The 22,067-nt window shown below is 40.3% G+C and overlaps 1 protein-coding gene across 1 annotated transcript; it reads left to right on the plus strand.

Moving 5' to 3' along the window:
- The first annotated feature begins 1,877 nt into the window (after positions 1-1,877).
- LOC132884725 (E3 SUMO-protein ligase CBX4-like) lies at positions 1,878-11,386 on the plus strand. The gene is made up of 5 exons (XM_060918615.1): positions 1,878-2,164; positions 2,355-2,398; positions 2,951-3,016; positions 7,560-7,626; positions 8,158-11,386. The coding sequence occupies exons 1-5, from the start codon at positions 2,090-2,092 to the stop codon at positions 9,220-9,222; spliced, it is 1,317 nt and encodes a 438-aa protein (XP_060774598.1). The 5' UTR covers positions 1,878-2,089; the 3' UTR covers positions 9,223-11,386.
- Positions 11,387-22,067: the final 10,681 nt, after the last annotated feature.

The following is a 22,067-nucleotide window of genomic DNA, read 5'->3' on the forward strand; positions in this document are numbered from 1 at the left end:
AGCTTTTGTTAAACTCTATTTAGCTAGCTAAGCTACTGTCAGGTTTGTTTAGAATGGGTGGGGGTGTGGCTTAGGGTATCTCAAACACTATTGGCTGTTGCATAAATCAGTCAAGCCTTTCAACACTCATACTTGCTTTCGTACAGAGATCTGAATTCTGACCCAACAGGACACAAGTCGTATCTTCGAGTTTGCTTTTTCCTCTTGTTCATTTTCAATGAATAAATGAATTATTTAAAAAGTCATTGCACAGAGAGTGGCGATCTGTTCCCTGTCTCTCATCTGAAGTCAACTGGGACTGGCTCCAGCTTCCCCATGACCCTGATGGAAGCGCTGTAGATAACAGATGGATGGGAGTCGTTGCACAATGTGTGCATATGTCAGTAAATTGCAAGTTTAATTGAATTGCATCATTGATGCCCATTAAAGCATGTTGAATTTGCAGAATATCTGAATTCTGAGCCAACAGGGTATCATGTTTGAGGGGCAGCATGGTGGTGTAGTGGTTATCACTGTTACATCACAGCAAGAAGATTCCAAGTTCGAACCCCACAGCTGATGGGCGCCTTTTTGTGTGGAGTTTACGTGTTCTCCCCGTGTCTGCATGGGTTTCCTCCACAGTCTAAAGACATGCAGGGTTGGTAAAATCCCCAGCCACTGGGGTTGTACAAGCCAGCACAGACTTGGTGCCAATCCCAATCCTGGATAGACTGGGGAGGGTTGTGTCAGGAAGGACATCCGGTGTAAAAACTACACTAAATCAAACATGCAGAACAGATCTGCTGTGGTGACCTGTAATATACGGGAGCAGCCGAAAAGAAGAAGAAGAAGGACGAGTGGTGTTTACTTATCAGAACTTTATCTGTTTTGAATAATATCTGTTCACAGCAGAGAAACCTGCAGAGCGCCTTTCAAGGTAAAGGACACCAATCAAATCCAAAATCACCAAAGAGCAGCGAGGAACTGTTTAGTACCCATTTTTCTTCTCAGCGTGCGTAAGGTTTTACTGAGAAAGTTGCACAAAGTGTAGATTCGAACCTCAACTCTGTATGGATGTATATGAAAGCTTACAGATTAAAGGAACCCAAACAAAGGTTCAGTTTAGTAATTTTTTTTTAGGAAAGGATATGGATATAGGGTGGCACAGTGGTGTAGTGGTTAGCGCTGTTGCCTCACAGCAAGAAGGTCCGGGTTCGAGCCCCGGGGCCGGCGAGGGCCTTTCTGTGTGGAGTTTGCATGTTCTCCCCGTGTCCGCGTGGGTTTCCTCCGGGTGCTCCGGTTTCCCCCACAGTCCAAAGACATGCAGGTTAGGTTAACTGGTGACTCTAAATTGAGCGTAGGTGTGAATGTGAGTGTGAATGGTTGTCTGTGTCTATGTGTCAGCCCTGTGATGACCTGGCGACTTGTCCAGGGTGTACCCCGCCTTTCGCCCGTAGTCAGCTGGGATAGGATCCAGCTCGCCTGCGACCCTGTAGAACAGGATAAAGCGGCTACAGATAATGAGATGAGATATGGATATATGCATAGTATAGTGTAAAAAATTAGGCTTCATAAACAGCTTACACAGCCTGCATGATTCACTGGGACTGTTTTTTTGCATTTTAAATGAGTTCACAGTGTGTGTGTGTGGGTTCTTTATGTAAATATGTGACGCAGTAAGATTTGGCACTTTGAATATGCGTCAGGCTGCACGCGAACAAACCTCTGAACCCGGAAGTGCCGAGTTTACGCGGTACCTATGGCGCATGCGCGTAAAGTCAACGGCAGCGGTGAGGGGGGTGTTGAAGGAGTGCTGGAGGGGGAGGGCTGTCGTGACGTCACGGCCATGGCTATTTTGCGCCGTTTTTTTTTTCTGCGTTTCATTTCCAGAGCGTTCACACCGCGGCCGAACCACAGGATACAGAACCCGCTCATATTTACACTCAGATGGATCATAAACACACTTCTGTGTCCCGCTGAGACCCTGCGCAAGTCCGTGCTACAGAAGGAGAGATTTTCATTTTTTTATTTGTATTATTATTATTATCATTATTATTATTATTATTGTTATTATTTATTAGTAGTAGTAGTAGTAGTAGTAGTAGTAGTAATGATGATGGAGCTCCCTGCGGCAGGAGAGCGAGTCTTCGCCGTGGAGAGCATCGAGAAGAAACGCATCCGAAAGGTCTGCTTTTATTATCTTTATTTCTTTTTCATTAAAATGCACGGACGGAAATGTGTTCGCGAGTTTTGTATTTTGATTCTGGAGACTTTTGTTTAAAGCTGTTTTATGCCCAAATAAGAAAAAAGAGAGGAACAACAACAACTTCGCATTAATATTTATTTATATTTGTGATTCATGGCATCATCCACAGGGAAGGTTCGAGTACCTGGTCAAATGGAGAGGCTGGGCACCAAAGTAAGACTTTAATCTCTTTATCTGTTACGTGTGTGTGTGTGTGTGTGAGAAAGTGAAAGAGTAAGAGGAAGGAAATAAAAGATGGAGAATGAATTTAATCCCGCGCGCACTCACTGCTGACGTGCCCATGTGCCATCTCGCCATCTTCTCTCTTTACTTCCTTTTCTTTAAACTATTTTAATGAATAAATTAAAGCATTTCACAGATGCATTTACTCAGAAAGTCCCAGCACAACGTGTGCATATGCAAATAAACAGCAAGTTTAACTCCACTGCACTGGCTGATGCACGCTGCGTTTGCAGAACATCTCCACATTAAAAAAGAGAGAGAGAGAGAGAGAAATAAAAAATCACCTTTAGAGTTACTGTTTACATCTTCACTCAGATCAGAAAATCAAAACACTACAATAATCAGCCATGACCGACTTTTTCTTATCTGTGTGTGATGTGTTTTGTTCTTTATTTGGAGTTTATATGACGGATTTTTCCTGCCATGTCGCTGCAGAGCTTTGTGTTTATTAACTCTCTCTCTCTCTCTCTCTCTCTCTCTCAGGTACAACACGTGGGAACCGGAGGAAAACATTCTCGACCCGCGGCTGCTCGTGGCGTTCCAGCACAGGTGAGCGCGTGACAGGTGTTCCCGACTTCCGGGTTGCCAGCTAGCCGAGGTACAGACAGGTGTGTGTGTGTGTGTGTGTGTGTGTGTGTATAAGATCCTGTACAGACACCACACCAACACAGTTTTATCCTGGTGAACTCCTGCTTTTATGAATGTGACTGAATGTAGGCAAAGTTAGGAAGAGTTGAGTGCAAAAGTTTGCACACCCCTGAGAGCCTCATGGTGATGATCCCAATAGAAGAAGGTTATAAGGAATAAGCTTTATCTATATCACCAGTCAGAGATAAATAAAAAAGGTAGATAAAATAAAATGATGATATAAATAATAACAGTGACATAAAGAAGAAAATAAGAATATAATATTTATAGTAAGAGCAGGCAAAAATTTTTTATTTCATCATTCAATTAATTAATTAATTAATGTTCTTGTTCCAGGATATTTGTCGTTAATTCAGCAGTAAATTGAAAAGTGTAGCTTAAATCAAACATTTGTTTTAAAAACTGCACCTTCTCAGGTACCAAAGTACCAAAGATGATCCCTTTATATTCAGGTACCTTTATTTCTGGTACCGTAGGTTATTATCTATTAATAGTCTGTTAAGACAATTATATTTTAGTTTAAAGGTAACAAACTGTACTTTTCCTTCTTGCTTTAGAAATACAGAGGTTTTAAGAGTGCATACTTTGTAGCTTTAGTATATTTTGTACCTGCTATACCTGGTGTATCTGATGTACAAGCTGTACCTGGTGTACCTGCAGTTCCTGGTGTACCTGCAGTTCCTGGTGTCAGGATCAAATATTTACCTTTTTTTTTTTTTTTTCAACAGAAGGTACCTCAGTGTTCCATAACGTCCAGTTGTGTATCTTAAGTTATTTTTAACGACACATTTCCATGTAAACAATACAAACTGAAGGTACAAAAGGTGATGTTGACGTTACCATGAAGTACAAACAACACAAGAACAAAATTGCATTCCAGTGTGAGTAAAAACAATCAGTGTAGCAACCAAGGAATGCTCTGACTACCTTACAGCCCATCGCTGCTCCCTCTCTCCCCCCTTCTCTCTCTCCCCCTCCCTCTCCCCCTCACTCTCTCCCCCCCTTCTCTCTCTCTCCCTCCCTCCTTCTCTCTCTCTTCCTCCCTCCCTCCCTCTCTCTCTCTCTCTCTCTCTGACTCAGTGTCTGTCGTCCATCAGACAGAGGTGGGGAGTAAAAGAGTAACAAGTGTGAGAACAGAGCAGAAGTGTATCTGACGTTTCTTAATCACATCATATCACACTGAATAACTGTCCGTACATCATAAACACACCTTCCCGATATTATTCCTCTTATCTTATTTATGCACTTGCTGATAATTAGTTATGTAATATATTTTGAGTGACAGGTCCCGATCATGTTGCTTGTGGGCGTGGCCTGTCCGGAATTGTTTTCTTTTACAAACAGCAGTAGCTGTAAATACCTTCTAAAGCTAATTATTTAGACACAGATTAAAGGAGACAGTAATGAGGGGTACAATCAGGTGGATGATTTACGTGTTATGTGCTTGGATTTATACTTGGTTAGATTAGCAAAGTGAGCTAACTGTACTAGCGACGTACCGGACTGTCCACTCACCACACACACACACACACACCAACCATTCCTGCTGTTTCCCTCCAAGCTTTCACTAATTGCACATCGGAAATAAAGTTGTTTATTGTTTGCGAGTGTGAGCGAATGAAATGAAGCAGCATGCTGAATTACTGATTTTTTTTTTGTTTAGATTTAATAAGCGCCATTCACAAATGATTAATCGGATCATGTGACCAGAACCGGGACGTTCCACGGGTAGACCTGCTCTGATTGGCTGAATCCATGATTACATCAGAATATATTTAATTAAACTTAAACTCTGGTGAAAATCTTAAAGATGAGCTGATGGTGTGTACGTTCCTTCAGCAAGCTGAGGGATGATGATGGTGGTGATGATGATGGAGGTGATGATGGTGGTGATGATGGTGGGTGGTGATGGTAGGTGGTGATGACGTGGTGATGATGGTGGTGGGTGGTGATGATGGTGGTGATGACGATGATGGTGGTAATGGTGATAATGATGGTGGTGATGGTGATTATGATGATAGTGGTGATGTGATGATGATGGTGGTGATGGTGGTGATGATGGTGGGTGGTGATGACGATGATGGTGATGATGCTCATGATGGTGGTGATGGTGATAATGATGGTGATGGTGGTGATGATGATGATGATGATAGTGGTGGTGTGATGATGGTGGTGGTGGTGATGATGGTGATGATGATGGTGGTAATGATGGTGATGGTGGTGGTGATGATGGTGATGATGGTGGTGATGATGATGGTGGTGATGATGATGATGGTGGTGATGATGATGGTGGTGATGATGATGATGGTGGGTGGTGATGATGATGTGATGATGGTGGTGATGATGATGGTGGTGATGATGATGGTGGTGATGATGGTGATGTTGATGATGATGGTGATGTTGATGTGGTAATGATTGTGATGATGGTGATGATGATGATGGTGGTGATGATGCTGGTGATGATGGTGGCAGTGATGATGGTGATGATGATAGTGGTGCTGATGATGGTGATGTTTACTGTAATGTGTTCTTGGGTTCAGTAAAAGGGCAGTACGTAGGTAGGACTGGTGCATCGGTAATCCCAGTGACATGGTCCATAACAGTCTGTGAAATGGTGGAGCGCTGACCTGCAACGCTTCACCTCACTTTTCCTTAATGTTTAGCTTTAGTGAGTGAAGGTGTAATGATTTCTGCACTGATGTATTCTGTATATCATTAGAACTAAAGCACATTCAGTATGTGGAGTGTTTTCACTTTAACTCACACTGTTTAACCTCCACAGCACACAAGTAAAGAGATTTTCCATGTCGCTACATACGCTAATGTCCCTCCACTTTCCCCAACCCCCTCCCCCAGGACTGTTTACAGAGGAGCATTGTGGGTCAGCGTGTGTTTGCACAGTTAGTCGCGGGGGGAATTTTCTGCTGTGAATAAATTTTCATGCCTCCCTCGAGTTTATGCGGCTTCTCCGATGCCTCATTAGTTTTTTTTCAGCTGTGGATGGAAACAAAAGGACAGAAGACGATGATGATGATGACATGTTTTTTGCTGAAATCATTTGTTCTCACCTTGTTACTCTCATTTTGAACTCTGGTTCACTCTGAGGGAAAAATACAACAGAAAAAAGCCCAAAGAAGCGTAGACTTTTTTCCCCTGCAAAATTAAATCGTATTTATTCGACACAAACTCTCGAATCTGGTCACATACGAGGTCCTCAATGCTGCGTTCATTATTTATATGGTGTTAAATTAGATCACTGAGACAGCTTGACAAACTGCTGAAATGTTTCAACCAGTCAGAATGATCTCAATAAATCACAGTCAGGAATTAAATCAGGTGATGGATGTTTATAGATGTTGTAAGAAAAACACGGCGCTTCACACAGGAAGTGTGACTGCTAAATAAAATAAAAAACAGAAAACGTAATATAAGGATGCACTGTTCATTAGCCAGAATGATTAGCAGGATAATAAAATAAATTAAACAGTCAAAATATCAGAAACAGGGCGGGGCCAGGGGTGGGACTACGTGCTTGACACTTTAACAAGAGAAAAATCCTGAAAATGTCTGACAAAAGGCTTCTAACTTTCCTTGAGACCTTGATTTCCTTGGAACTTCACCAGAAACAACGAAAAGCCCCGAAGGAGCTGAGGTTATGGTTCTACATCTTTAAAAACTCTAAAATCTAGAACAAGTGTCTGTATGTAGAACTGGAACGGGGATAGAACACATCGGAGGGTTAGTTTGGTCCTCAAGCTTTAAAACAAATGAAATTTCTTTTGCACTCTGAGATCATTCAGAACCCTTCTTTGGTTCTTTGACTTGTTGAAATCTGTGACAGTTCTCCAGAGAACCTTAAAACAAAGACTTTGTCTTTCAGAAAGGGTTCAGAGCTGTTCAGGAAGCGAGGAACTTTATCCCAGTACAGTTTAATGGTTCCTATTTAATAAAAGGTGTTAAAAGGTTCTGTAGAAGCTCTTCATGAATCTATAAAACACTCAGCGATCCAAAGAACCCTTATAGATTTTTAAATTTTTTAGGTTGAATGGGAATATTAAAGATTAAAAAATCTTTTTCCATGCAGAATCAAATCAGATGGAATTTAGAACTCTTGGGTTCTTTGGTTTGTCCTTCTGAGGAAACCCTTGTAGAACTTTCATAAGTGATTCAAAGAGGAACTGATTTAGGAAACTAGACCTTTTCAGAACCCTTTGTTTCTCAGAGTGTTGAGGTGGAATTATGACACAGAGAACAAATAACGTGAGGGGAAAAAGGATTCGAAGTGTAACAGCACTTTATTGTTGTAGAATTCTTTTTTTTTAATCCGCTGAACCTCTGAAGAACTCTCAGGAGCCCAGCGGCTCCTCACCTTCATCATGTTGCTGAACGTGAACATGGCGTCTCAGATGAAACCCGTTTTTATAAAGAATCCGTGTTTTCACAGGGAGCGTGAGGAGCAGCTGATGGGCTACCGCAAGAGAGGCCCGAAACCAAAACACTTTCTCAACCAGGTGAGACTCGACCTCTTCTCCTGCAACACACACACAGAGTTTCTCGTTGCCATGTTTCTTGGTATCCAGTATCTGCAGCTTTGCAATGCAAATGTTTGGAGAAATTTCTTAGATAAATGAAGCAGCATGTCTGACTTTCATTCGTCTCCATACCAGAGTCTGCTGTTCCACAGAAATCACTGAGATCCTTCTGATAGGACACGTCGTGTTATTTACACCACAGAGATGTCCATTTCTGGACTGTGATTGGTCGTCAGGTGTTGATTAATTTTCTGTAACAGCATCTCTGACAGATCCACTGAGGACACCACAGCTTAATGCTTCAAAATGTTCTCAGAGTGTCGATTCCCTTTTCATTAATATTTTACCGTAATAAAAAAAGTGTATATCAAATATTGTGATGTGTAAAAGATCATAAGCAGTTGAGTCTAGTTTACGGAAAACCTCTGGAGAGAGAGAGAGAGATATCATTGTGATCCTCTCCTTTTGCTCTGCAACATTTTTATAAAACTTAATTTAATTTCATTTCAGGTTCCATCATTTGCCCGGAGATCCAGTGTTCTTTCCAACCTCCATGATGCATCGCAGGACAACGGGTTCCGTGTCAAAATGTCCACTGATCCGACGCCGATGCAACAGCACCATCTGAACAGGAGGAGGCAGCATCCGTACCACAGCCAGGATGATGTCATGATCAACGGGAAGAACAAGAAGAAGCAGTATTACCAGCTCAGCAGTGGAAAGCACCACACGCCCCAACTCGAGCCCACATTGGACCAGACAAAGACCCAGGAACCGGATCCGGGAGGTCGCAGCAACGTGAAGGCCGTCAGCACGGAGCTTGAGAAGGTTCTGGAGGGAGGAAAGTCAGAATCAGAATCAAAGCTCAGCAAGGAAAGCACGAGACCTGTGAACAGAATAAGCAGCAAACTGAAAATTGTGGAGAACAAGAACAAAAATGGACGAATCGTCATCGTGATGAGTAAGTACATGGAGAACGGGAAGCAGGTGGACGGAGGGGTGAAGCAGAACGAGGCGTTGGAGAAAGGAACCAATTACACAAACGGCGCTGTTGAGAGAACCAAACACTCTCAGAGGAATGGGTTTGGAAACGGACGAGTCCATGGTGCTGGATTTGAAGAAACATCTCAGCTGATGGAAAAATCTAGTCCAAATCCCTATGAGAACACCGTCCTCAAGCGGTGTCACTCGGAACCTTCAAGCAACCGGTGTGACGCTAAAAGCTTCTTGAGCTGTCGGAGCATTAGCACACCAAACGCGAGCTTGAGTCCGAGTCACAGCAACGTCACAAGCCTTAATGGACACCGCAGTCTGACTTCTGACTCTTTGTTCTCAGACTCGTGTCAGGACGAGCCAATGGATCTGAGCTTCACAGGTTCTCGAGGAGCGAGGAACGCCATCAGGGACTGTCGGACAAATGGACACTCGAACCCGGCGGAGGAACAGACGACGCCTTCTACACGAGAACCAGAGAGTGACGCTCTGAGCTTCGCACCTTTTCTCGGGAATATTATAATCACGGATGTCACGGCGAACTGCCTTACGGTGACTTTCAAGGAATATGTACCTGCCTAGAAATAACAGACTTTCAAAAACTAAAAACAAAACTACTGATTTTTGTCACTTTGTAAATTTGTGCGCATGTAAATATGCTTTTTTTTTTAGAATGATTTAATATGAAAATGCAGTTTATTACTGGACAGTTTCATGATGCCTCTATTGTTTTATAAATAAGCGTTATTTTTACAAAACATTTTTTTGACGCTGCTTTGCTAATGTTTAGCGCCGATACACTCTCTCTCTCTGTCTCTCTCAGCCAATCACAGGACGTTATAATCGCATCAACCCCGATGATGGCCAGGATGCAGGGTTTAACACTCTTTCCGCTCGATAAGTCGTAAGAACGCTCTCGTCCAGCGTTAGCTAACGAGCTAAAACTAATTTAATTTATTGCTGATTGTTCGATTCACCTGCTGCTATTAATATTTAATCTTTTTTAATGTAACTAATGAGGTGTCGTATCATTTTGCTCGGTACGATACGGTTCTGATGATTCGTTATGTGTGTGTGTATAGAACAATACATTCAACACACTGTGTAATAATAATAATAAACATCGGCTACTCGTTATAAAATACTTCAATGTTTAAACTTAATCAGTAACAGTAAGAGCTTCTTCTTTTTTGTCTCGAATCAGGGATTCGAATACGGGGGTTTAAAACTGTCACGCTGCTTTTCACAAGCTAATGTGCTAGCATACTACCTTACTAACATACTAGCATACTAGCCAGCACTAATACTAGCATATCTACAACAACATCATGTGAACGAAACACACACACTCTCTCTCTCTTCACTTCTTTTCTTAGCCGATTCAGTTCAGGTTTGGGCAGCGATTGCGAAGTTCATAGCTGCAGATACGACTCAAAAACACAAGTCCTACAGAGAGCTGCGTAACTTCATTTGCATTTTTTTTTACACCGGAGATGGAGAAACGAACTCAATTAAGGCACAGTGACTTTGAAAATGAAATAAAATGCTACACCACGCCTTTTTCCTCTTCCTGAACTTTTCGGGTCTGTTTCAGGTGCCTGAGATGTCCTCTGGATGAAAACCTGGTACAGATCTGGCAACCCGGCATGTCAGTGAAAGGTTGACCAGAGAGCTAATGTTTAATTCGGCACATTTTAGCTAAGTTTGTTCTGTTCTGATGCACGCTGCTAAGAGCTCACTGAACAGATCACACACATACACACGTTATTTTCAGTTATTGTGCTTTTATGAAAATTTTATAATAATGAAAACGAAAACCTAGGGAACATTTTGTGACTTTTTAAAAAATTGTATTGAGACACCACTGAATTGTGGTATAGAATGTGTCATCTACACCCTTCATGACCCTTCATGAACTTTCATTTCCACGTAGAAATGAACCTAGATAAAATTAAGTCCATCCGCCCATTATCTGTAGCCGCTTATCCTGTTCTACAGGGTCGCAGGTAAGCTGGAGCCTATCCCAGCTGACTACGGGCGAGAGGCGGGGTTCACCCTGGACACGTCGCCACGTCATCGCAGGGCTGATAAAACTAAGTGACTCGCAAATTTGTCTGTGAAACTAAAGATTAAAATATTTATTACTTTATACACACAGTATATATATTTTGGGTCGTTGCGTGGAACCTTTCATTCTGCATTATTTCACGTGATTATATTAAATCTTTCCATTTTTCCTTTTCTTATTTACCGTATTATATTATTCTAATGTAATAATTATATCGTACTAAACATATTTAACGATAAACAAATTATTACTAATTACAAAACAGGCCTCTTTACATACAAACAGTAAAAACACAAGATTAAATTTATTAACGGATGAAATACAGCAGCGTTGAATGGCGTGTCTTCCACATCGTCTTAGGAAGGGAGTAAATTTTAACAGAATGTGCGAGATGTTTATAGTATTACGGTGTGTCGTATTCCTGAATTTTAGCACGCACCTAATATGCAAATACTCCATGTTTGTTGTATTTAGTGGTTTGAACAGGGGTTGATTTTTCAGTATGCTTGTTTCTGTTGCATTTTTTATTTGTATATATATTTTTAAGCACTTGTGTGTAAATCTAAACATTTTAAATGTTAACGTCTGAATCTGAGTCTTGTGTAAAGTTGCTTCTATACACCAGGTGTGTTCCAGGCTACGAGCTCAGCACATTAAAAGCTTATTTTTGTGTGATAATGGTGTGTGTGTGTGTGTGTGTGTGTGTGTGTGTGTGTGTGTTGAGAGAGAGAAAAAGAGATAATGGCCCATTTTTGTCCTCGTCATTGTGCAGATATCTTTGTGCACTTTGCACTGTCTCTCTCGTGCGCTCTGATAAAGTGAACCCAGGTTTGAGAGTCTTATCAGCACTGCAGCTCTGTGAAACGGGAATATGCTGCTCGGTTTAAAACATAACACAACACGACACAACACTGCAATGCATCCTGGGTGTGGTGCAGTCAAATAAAGCGCTTGCTATCTGGCATCCTGTGATTAGTCATGCATGATGTTTGTGATACTAGTAGCACTGATATCCGGCCAGGAATTTAATAAGGCGAGCAAGAACGCATTTATTAGCTTCATTGCTTTGGTTGTATCTTCAACAAGTATAAAAACTTTCTGTAATTAATCATTTTGTGCGTTTATAGAATTATAAACTCAATATTTAACAAACAGTTCATAATGCTCTGAAGAAAAGGGCTCAATCAATCAATTAACTAATTAGTGACATTGTGGCGGTGGCACGGTGGTGTAGTGGTTAGCGCTGTCGCCTCACAGCAAGAAGGTCCGGGTTCGAGCCCCGGGGCCGACGAGGGCCTTTCTGTGCGGAGTTTGCATGTTCTCCCTGTGTCCGCGTGGGTTTCCTCCGGGTGCTCCGGTTTCCTCCACAGTCCAAAGACATGCAGGTTAGGTTAACTGGTGACTCTAAATTGAGCGTAGGTGTGAATGTGAGTGTGAATGGTTGTCTGTGTCTATGTGTCAGCCCTGTGATGACCTGGCGACTTGTCCAGGGTGTACCCCGCCTTTCGCCCGTAGTCAGCTGGGATAGGATCCAGCTCGCCTGCGACCCTGTAGAACAGGATAAAGCGGCTAGAGATAATGAGATGAGATGAGATGACATTGTGGCATTATTTAATTATTACTTTTGTTTTATAAATCACTTTTCCCCAGTATTTAAGTGTTTTATAGCTCAAGCTTCCGCCCCTTCATCTCAGACGAGCCACTTAACTCTCGAGCATGTCGTCAGAAACAAGGTGCAGATACATTTCTGCTCCTCAGATTCGTCTTATACTCTCATGTTCTGTCAGAAATCACGTAATTACAAAGAGAGCTCTCTTGAATATCACGACAATGCCATAATTACAGCGCAGGACCTTTTCATAACAGGAAAAGTTTGGGTATAAATAAAAACTAAACACTGTGTCGCGTATACAGTAGTATGAACTATGCACACTGTTCTATAATGGATCATGTGACTGTGTGCAGAATGAACCAATCACGTTCAAAAGTACAGTAATTAATTATCACACACATCATTTCTTCACGTCGTCTTGGTTTCATCCGAATGCTGAAGCCAAAGAGTGTACAGGATCTCGCCCATCGAAATGATCAATCAGTAGAGGCATACAAAAGAATTTCCAAAGAATCACATGTAGCATGGAACACCATGAAGGCCATCATCAACAAGTGGAGAAAACGGAGTACCGCAGTGACATTACCAAGAACAGGATGTCCCTTCAAATCTAACCCAAGGACACTAAGAAAACTTATCAGGAAGGCTGCTGAGAGACTGACAGCAACAGGAACAGGAGGCAAGTACTGGTCACTCCCTGCATGAGATCCAGTCTTTCATATTCTTCACAGGTCTGGGTGATGGGGTAGTGAGATGACATGGAAAAACAAACAAACAAACAAACAAACCTTCCAAGCCCATCCCCCCAAACCTTGTGAGAAATGTATTATGGTATATTATAGACCAAGGTAGAACTTTCTAGGCATTATTCAAAAGGTGCAGCTTTTCACTCTGAGAACATCATTACACAGTGAAGCATGGTGGTGGCAGCATCAACTCGAAGGCTGCTTCTCTTCAGCTGGAGTGAGATGGAGGGAATCATGGACAGCTCTATCATGATCCCAATCTGTTTTGGCAAAAAACCTTCAGGCCTTTATTAGACAGCTGAAGATGAAGGAAAATTTCACCTTCCAAAGTGTAAACGACATGAAGCACAAATCCAAGTCAAGAAGAAAACCAATGTTTTGATCAGTGCCCAGATCTAAATCTTATTGAAAACCTTGTGCAGCTCTAACCCCGGGATCTTAGGTGGCTTATAATATATATCCCATGACAATCCCTTGACAGCAGCAGCATGATGCATCAAATACCACAGATACAAATCAAGAGCTGCAGTTAATGTTCACAATGTTCACACATCAGAACGGGAAACACTGTGATCTCACAGTGAAGTGCGACTTTCTTTCTTTCACTGTGGTATGGGTGTTGGTTTGAGCCAGAGGAGTATTTTTGATTTGAATATTTCAGAAACTGCTGATCTCCTCCTGGGGTTTTCACACACAGCAGTCTGTAGAGTTTACACAGAATGGTGCGAAAAACAAAAAACAAACACTGAGTGAACGAGTGAGTGACAGTTCTGTGGGTGGAAACAAACGCCTTGTTGATAAGAGAAGGTGGAGATCAGAAAATGGACAGATTGAGCAGTTTGAGCTTTTTTTCCAGGAAGGATACAGTAACTCATATAATCACTCTTTACAACCGTGGTGAGCAGAAAAGCATCTCAGCATGCAACAGCAGAACAGAAGAATACATTGGGTTCCACTCCTGCAGCCAAGAACAGGGATCTTACAATCCCAATTCCAAAAAAGTTGGGACAAAGTACAAATTGTAAATAAAAACGGAATGCAATGATGTGGAAGTTTCAAAATTCCATATTTTATTCAGAATAGAACATAGATGACATATCAAATGTTTAAACTGAGAAAATGTATAATTTAAAGAGAAAAATTAGGTGATTTTAAATTTCATGACAACAACATATCTCAAAAAAGTTGGGACAAGGCCATGTTTCCCACTGTGAGACATCCCCTTTTCTCTTTACAACAGTCTGTAAACGTCTGGGGACTGAGGAGACAAGTTGCTCAAGTTTAGGGATAGGAATGTTAACCCATTCTTGTCTAATGTAGGATTCTAGTTGCTCAACTGTCTTAGGTCTTTTTTGTCGTATCTTCCGTTTTATGATGCGCCAAATGTTTTCTGTGGGTGAAAGATCTGGACTGCAGGCTGGCCAGTTCAGTACCCGGACCCTTCTTCTACGCAGCCATGATGCTGTAATTGATGCAGTATGTGGTTTGGCATTGTCATGTTGGAAAATGCAAGGTCTTCCCTGAAAGGGACATCGTCTGGATGGGAGCATATGTTGCTCTAGAACCTGGATATACCTTTCAGCATTGATGGTGTCTTTCCAGATGTGTAAGCTGCCCATGCCACACGCACTAATGCAACCCCATACCATCAGAGATGCAGGCTTCTGAACTGAGTGCTGATAACAACTTGGGTCGTCCTTCTCCTCTTTAGTCCGAATGACACGGCGTCCCTGATTTCCATAAAGAACTTCAAATTTTGATTCGTCTGACCACAGAACAGTTTTCCACTTTGCCACAGTCCATTTTAAATGAGCCTTGGCCCAGAGAAGACGTCTGCGCTTCTGGATCATGTTTAGATATGGCTTCTTCTTTGAACTATCGAGTTTTAGCTGGCAACGGCGGATGGCACGGTGAATTGTGTTCACAGATAATGTTCTCTGGAAATATTCCTGAGCCCATTTTGTGATTTCCAATACAGAAGCATGCCTGTATGTGATGCAGTGCCGTCTAAGGGCCCGAAGATCACGGGCACCCAGTATGGTTTTCCGGCCTTGACCCTTACGTACAGAGATTCTTCCAGATTCTCTGAATCTTTTGATGATATTATGCACTGTAGATGATGATATGTTCAAACTCTTTGCAATTTTGCACTGTCGAACTCCTTTCTGATATTGCTCCACTATTTGTCGGGGCAGAATTAGGGGGATTGGTGATCCTCTTCCCATCTTTACTTCTGAGAGCCACTGGCGCTCCAAGATGCTCTTTTTATACCCAGTCATGTTAATGACCTATTGTCAATTGACCTAATGAGTTGCAATTTGGTCCTCCAGCTGTTCCTTTTTTGTCCCTTTAACTTTTCCAGCCTCTTATTGCCCCTGTCCCAACTTTTTTGAGATGTGTTGCTGTCATGAAATTTCAAATGAGCCAATATTTGGCATTAAATTTCAAAATGTCTCACTTTCGACATTTGATATGTTGCCTATGTTCTATTGTGAATACAATATCAGTTTTTGAGATTTGTAAATTATTGCATTCCGGTTTTAATTACAATTTGTACTTTGTCCCAACTTTTTTGGAATCAGGGTTGTAGAACCAACAACACGTTCCTATTAAAGTGGCTGGGGAGTGTGTGTGTGTATATACTGTACGTGTGTCTATAAAGTGACCTGGAAGTCAGTTTTCCAAACTGGTTTTCTGGGTGAATTAATAAACTTTTGCTAAAGTCAGGGATTAACCCACATCTGGGTTTTCTTTCTTTCTTTCTTTCTTTCTTTCTTTCTTTCTTTCTTTCTTTCTTTCCTGCGCTACATATCTTTCAGGTTATTTGTACAGGAATAAGAAAATAATTACTGCATTTATTAATGAAGATTTAAAGCCCAGTGCAGCTGTAAACTGTATAAACAGGAACAGTGTGTGAGCTGTGTAATGAAGCTTCACACTTTTCATAGACATGAAATCAAAATCATAATCAACAGGATTATCAAAACAAATCAAGTGCAGATCTGTGTGTGTGTGTGTGTGTGTGTGTGTGTGTGTGTGTGTGTGTGTGTGTGTGTGTGTGATTAGTATATAAATGTATAAAGGCCTGAACAGGCCACATGAGTGTACAGTGTACTGAACATATTGTCCTGTGCTTTATTACTTAAATACGAAAAGGTTGGAGTACAGGTTCAGGAGCACTTCTGTTCCTCAGAGTGAACTTGTCAAGGATGCAAGTGTACTCATAAATGCACAAAAATAACCTTTGGTGATGAATACTTAATTTTTCACCCAAAATACCTTTGTGAAATGATTTGACTGTGTGCAGATGATTCAGCTGCTGAGTAAATTTACTTAGTCACTTTTGAGCATTTTTCCCCCCAGATTATTCCACATTTTGTGGCAGATTTATTCCCTGAAACGCAGATCAGATTTCAGACAAATTTCTACAGACTTTATCAAGTTTGATTATTCAGAATGTGCGTTATTTTATTTTATTGAGTATTATGTTAACACCTTGGCTGTATCTCTGAGATTATAGCCATGACTCTGTAATCATATCTAATCTAATCTAATCTAATCTAATCTAATCTAATCTAATCTAATCTAATCTAATCTAATCTAATCTAATCTAATCTAATCTAATCTAAAGTGAAATGTTAAAGTCACGCCCAGGTCCTGATCACTGAATCACAGGAGGACTGAAATTAAGATTTGGGTTAATGTGTGAAAATTTGGAAATAGTGATGAAGTGTTCATGAAGTTGATTCATTTTGAATAATGAGGGATGAACATTTCACCACTGGAGCGTGATGAGAATTTGTTTGAACCAAAGTCGCATTAAAACAAAACAAAACAAAACAAAACAAAACAAAAACTCGTGAATGAATTAACGGCTGGATTGAAGCTCAATTAACACAATTAACAGATTCTACAGAGGAGATGAACATCTAGGGTTTAGCGGCTGGTTAATGTAACACCTTCAGCTTCATAATAATAATAATAATAATAATAATAATAATAATAATAATAAACGCGTGAAATAATTACACCTCCTCCAGAAAGCAGAAGCAGCTCTTCACACAGGCAGGTCACCTTTAATTTCCTCATTAACTCTGTGTGCTTTGATGGACTTGTAGTAACTCGTTCATTAAGCTCTGGATGCTCTAGCTGCTCTACACCCGACTTTAATACGCGCTCGAATGATTAAAGGCTTACAGGAACCTTTTGGGGTTAAAACCCAGGTTCCTTCAGGAATCATTTGGGTTCCCAAGAACATCACTGATCCTGCAGGTACTTTGGATTTTTAATAGTTTTTTTTTTATGAAACACAATCACAAACACTTAAAGATGATGAGGCTGTTTGTTTAAATTAGTTTGTAGTGCGCCACGTGGATGTGACTTCGAGTCTCTCATTGAATTTTTATGGGCGGAGACAAGACAAGAACCACAAACGCTTCAAATGGGTTTAAAGAAAAACTCTTCCTCTTGCATGTTGGTTACTGGCAGATTAAAACAGGACGGAAACCGCAGAGCCTCTCGCTATGAGTGTGTGAGTGTGTGAGAGAGAGAGAGAAAAGGAAATGGGTGATGAGCTGCGCGCGAGCGCTTTCTCACGCTGCAGCATGTGTCGGGGTTTGAGGGTTTTTTTTGACTCAACCCTAAACTCACTGTCCTGCTTTTCATATCATAAAAGAATAAGTTGCACCACTTTACATACCACACAGGACACACACTGAGATTCTCATGCAAACTGCAGTTTTATTTTTATTTTCATCACAGAAGAGCTCTGAACGCAAACCATCCCCTGGTTAAGACCCGAGCAGATGTTCAGCTCTCAGCTCACTGCTATAATTAGACTCATTAGTTTACCTGCAGGTTAATTAACCAAGATGACACAGGCTTTACACGAGAGGCTTTTTTTTAGCTTGTTCATTATTTTGCCTTAAATTAGTATTTAATTGCACATATTTACTGTAGATCAGATAAAGTCTGTTTTTTGTTCATTTTATTAAAAAAAAAAAAAAAGAAATCCATGATCTCTTTTCAACCCCAGACTCTACACTCTTTAGAGAAAGGGTACTAACCTGTACCTTGACCTATTTGGTACCATCAAGGGAACATCTTTAGTGTGGATCTTTCAGCGGGACACACACACACAATCCTACCTTTCATACCTTTAAAGTATAAATTGCACTAACTGTAAGTAAAATGAAACAGTTATAAATAATTTTAAAATCTGCACTACGTTCACTTTAGCAGATAAAAGAGACACAATGAAGGTTAGGAAACGAGCCTGTAGCCTACTGTCGTCTATTATTATTATTATTATTATTATTATTATTATTAGCTAAGTTTGCATATTATGCTGTGTGTAAAATATTTATCTGCCTTTTGATTAGATTTGGATCATTTCCTCTTTATGGGACTGGACCCATTTTCGTGCCAGATGAAGAATACCCCCCTAAAATAAAATGCATGACAATTTTTAAACGATGCATCAAAGTGCATGGCGTTACACTGATACCCAATCAGCCCTGAATTAACACTTCAGTCATTCATTCCACCTGCAACTGTATTAATTCAGTGCTGGAGATTTTTTTGTACCAACAGAACCGAAAATTCCTTCACATAATAATAAGGAACTAAATAATATATTTTATATGAATGTAATTCCTCCCATAATAATAATCATCCTGTGAGTCAGACATTTAAACTCGATTTATTCTCGATATCTGACTGACACACACACACACACACACCCCTGTGTAACCCTCTCACTGCACTCATCGCTGCTCCTCTTGCGGTTCTGCTCGTTTCCGGAGTTTGCTGTTGCTACGCGCGCGCCTCTGCGCCCTGAACACGCTGTCCAATCAGCTTCTTCCAGCACGGAGCGCGCGCAGGACCGATGCGGCCAATCAGAGCTTTGCTTTAATCTTACGTCACAAGTCACTTTTTAAAAAAAATAAACCAGACATGACACTGTATTTTATAACGATTATTATTATTATTATTATTATTATTATTATTATTATTATTATTATTAATAAAATAAGTGATGCTGAAGAGGTGGAACTATAATTATAAGTTTATTTGGGCTAATTTAAAACATTTTCACGTTATCAGTGATGAATAAATGGTCGTTGTGAAGTGAATCACATTTAATTTCACAGTGTTTCATTTTTATAATTAATTAACACATTATTTAGCAGCTTTATTTAACATTTAATATTGTTGTTCTGCATCTACTCTGTTTTTATTTATTAAATAGGCTACGTTTATTAAAATTTACTACTACTACTACTACTAATAATAATAATAATAATAATAATAATAATAATAATAATACATTTAATGATAATAGGTGCTGATAGATAGCTGATTTATTATTATATTTATATTATAAATCCTAAAAAATAATGAAGTGAACACTCCTGATGTCTTTCAACTCCTGATTCTTGGTGTCCTTTAAATTTGGAGCTAAACGAGCCCCAGTTAATAAAGTTCCCGAGTTTTTGTCTTGAATATTAAATTAATTGGTTGCTGACTGAGCTGAAATAGTTTCAGTGCCATTATTTTTTGATCTGGACACAGCAGAGTGCATCCATGTGGCTGTGAATGGATCTGAACACAACCCATTCAAGATCTGTTCAGACAGCAGTGGAACACTGTTCAAGGCAGCTGAGAGTGTTTAGTGTTGTGTAATTCTCTGATGTTATTGTCGGCAAAAGTGAATAATGAGTTCATTCCAGTGGGGAAAAAAACCACTTTAAACCAGGGCAGAGATTCAGAATAAAAAAAGAAGAAAAAAACAACCCTTTCTCACACTCGCATTAGTTTAAAGAACACATCATTTATCTTAATAAATAAATAGCTGTAACTATGTCAGGGGAAAAACCTTAAAAACAACATCAAGAAAAGTTATTATTATTATTATTATTATTATTATTATTATTATTATTATTTTGCCGTTATTTTAGGCCAATATTTACATTCATTTCTGTAGTTACTGAAGTATCACAGAGGCCTCATGACTTGCATTCAATACCTTTACTGGATATTAACATTAACAGGCTGTAAACATTATTTCTGAAATAAATGCGCATTGTAATAATATTTATTTATTTATTTAATAGTCTTTATTGCCATGTGGTCAAGTACCTGCGTTATTGTTGTTGTTGTTGTTGTTGTTTCTTCCACGATGCCTATGACTGGTGACTTTTAAGGACTTGGTGAGTTTTGTTTTGTTTTTTTAAATTATTTTTTATTAATATTAGTATTTTGCCGACATGTAAACTACCATCAGTTGCATAAAATCAAAGTTGGAGCTGCGTCGGAGGAAATATAACCTTCAAAAGATATTTGTAAAAAATTTTCGTGACCAAATTAGTGTGCTAGAGCCCAAATAAACTCTAATGAACTCACAGTTTAAAGCTCTTTGCTGATTGGTTGCTCGGGGTTTACCTGGTGAAGCATGAAGTCGGTATGATGAAGCGCGCGCACCGGACCGAATAACACCGCAAACACAAGCTCTGCTCTGACATCATCACCTTCACACTGTGGGGCTTCAGAGAACCTGCTCTGCTCTGACATCATCACCTTCACACTGTGGGGCTTCATAACCTGCTCTGCTCTGACATCATCACCTTCACACTGTGGGGCTTCATAACCTGCTCTGCTCTGAGTCTGAGTCACAGCTCTTTAGGCCCACAGTCAGTGTGATGTCACACCGTGGGCTGCGGTGAGATGCTGATTAAACCATGAGCAGGACAATCTGCATCCCAGGGGCTTCCAGTGGATCAGTAAAATAAAATTAAAAAAATCTTATTCTCATCCAGTAAAATAAAGCAGCCTGAGTTTGTCCAATTCTTATTATCTGATTATTTAATCTACTGGAATAATAATAATAATAATAATAATAATAATAATGGAAAAAGATCACAGACTCCATATTAAATGAAAAACACACACTAACCATCTCTGGCGTCTGGAAGTACCTCCTAATGGAGGGTTCTCCAACCATTTAGTGATTTCTTTGTGCATTTTGGTGCATCACTGAACTGAACATTTACATCCTGTGGAAAATAATTGATGATGGGAAATGAGACACCAAGAAGGAACCTGACTGTAAGATCACGGAGCCCAGTGGCAGGTCCTTCAGGAACCACATACGGCTCTTACATTGCATTGTTCTATTCTCTTCAAGCACCCATACATTTAATTCTAGCACCTTTCATTTCAGGGGTGTGTGTGTGTGTGTGTGTGTGTGTGTGTGTGTGTGTGTGTGTGTTTGGCCTCTGATTATGGTCATGGTAAGACTGTTGTTCTGTAATAATAATAAGAGCAGAAATCATTATCATTAATAACGAGTATATGATAATTAAAGCTGTGTTTATTATTAATCTAATGTCCTTATGAGCTGTGAATGAAAAATTATAAAGCCCAAATCTGCATTCTTCTTCTTCTTCTTCTTCTTCTTCACTAAGTCACTTGTGGGCGCGTAGCAACAGCAGAACCAATGAATCGCCTCTAAAATGGTTCCGCCTGAACGTGATGACGTCTCTCTCTCTCTCTCTCTCTCTCTCAGTAAGAAGGGGTTTCTGTCTATGCGCGTTCACTGGGCAGCAGCCGACTATTATGGGCTGCCTGGAATTCTGAAAGCGACGCGACTAGAGCTCGATTCCGGAGTCGGATCCGCATCTGATTCACTTCCCAAGAACCGACTCTCAATTCTACACAGTCGGGTTTTTTTTTCTTTCCTCTCGATTCTATGAGGATCTACAGAGAATTAAATAAAACTCGCTGAAGTTGTTAAAGGTTGTGAGTTCATTCCAGTGACAGTCTGTAATTCCATACAGGATAAAACTTTTACACACTCTCTATAGAAGGAACCTTTTCCCCCCCGAGAAACTTTTAAGCCACTGAGTTCATATCCACAAGCTGAAATTAATGATAAAATTTTGGTTTAATTGTGTCATTTGTAAATCTTCAACTCTAAAGTCATGGGAACAGTTACACCAGA

This window comes from Neoarius graeffei, chromosome 4 (genome assembly GCF_027579695.1).
Source record: "Neoarius graeffei isolate fNeoGra1 chromosome 4, fNeoGra1.pri, whole genome shotgun sequence".
NCBI classification, from domain to species: Eukaryota; Metazoa; Chordata; class Actinopteri; order Siluriformes; family Ariidae; genus Neoarius; species Neoarius graeffei.

Coding starts and splice junctions, on each gene's coding strand:
- LOC132884725 (XM_060918615.1), top strand. CDS start 2,090: ATGATGATGGAGCTCCCTGCGGCAGGAGAGCGAGTCTTCGCCGTGGAG. Junction 2,165..2,354: donor AGAAGAAACGCATCCGAAAG/GTCTGCTTTTAT, acceptor CATCATCCACAG/GGAAGGTTCGAGTACCTGGT. Junction 7,627..8,157: donor CAAAACACTTTCTCAACCAG/GTGAGACTCGAC, acceptor ATTTCATTTCAG/GTTCCATCATTTGCCCGGAG.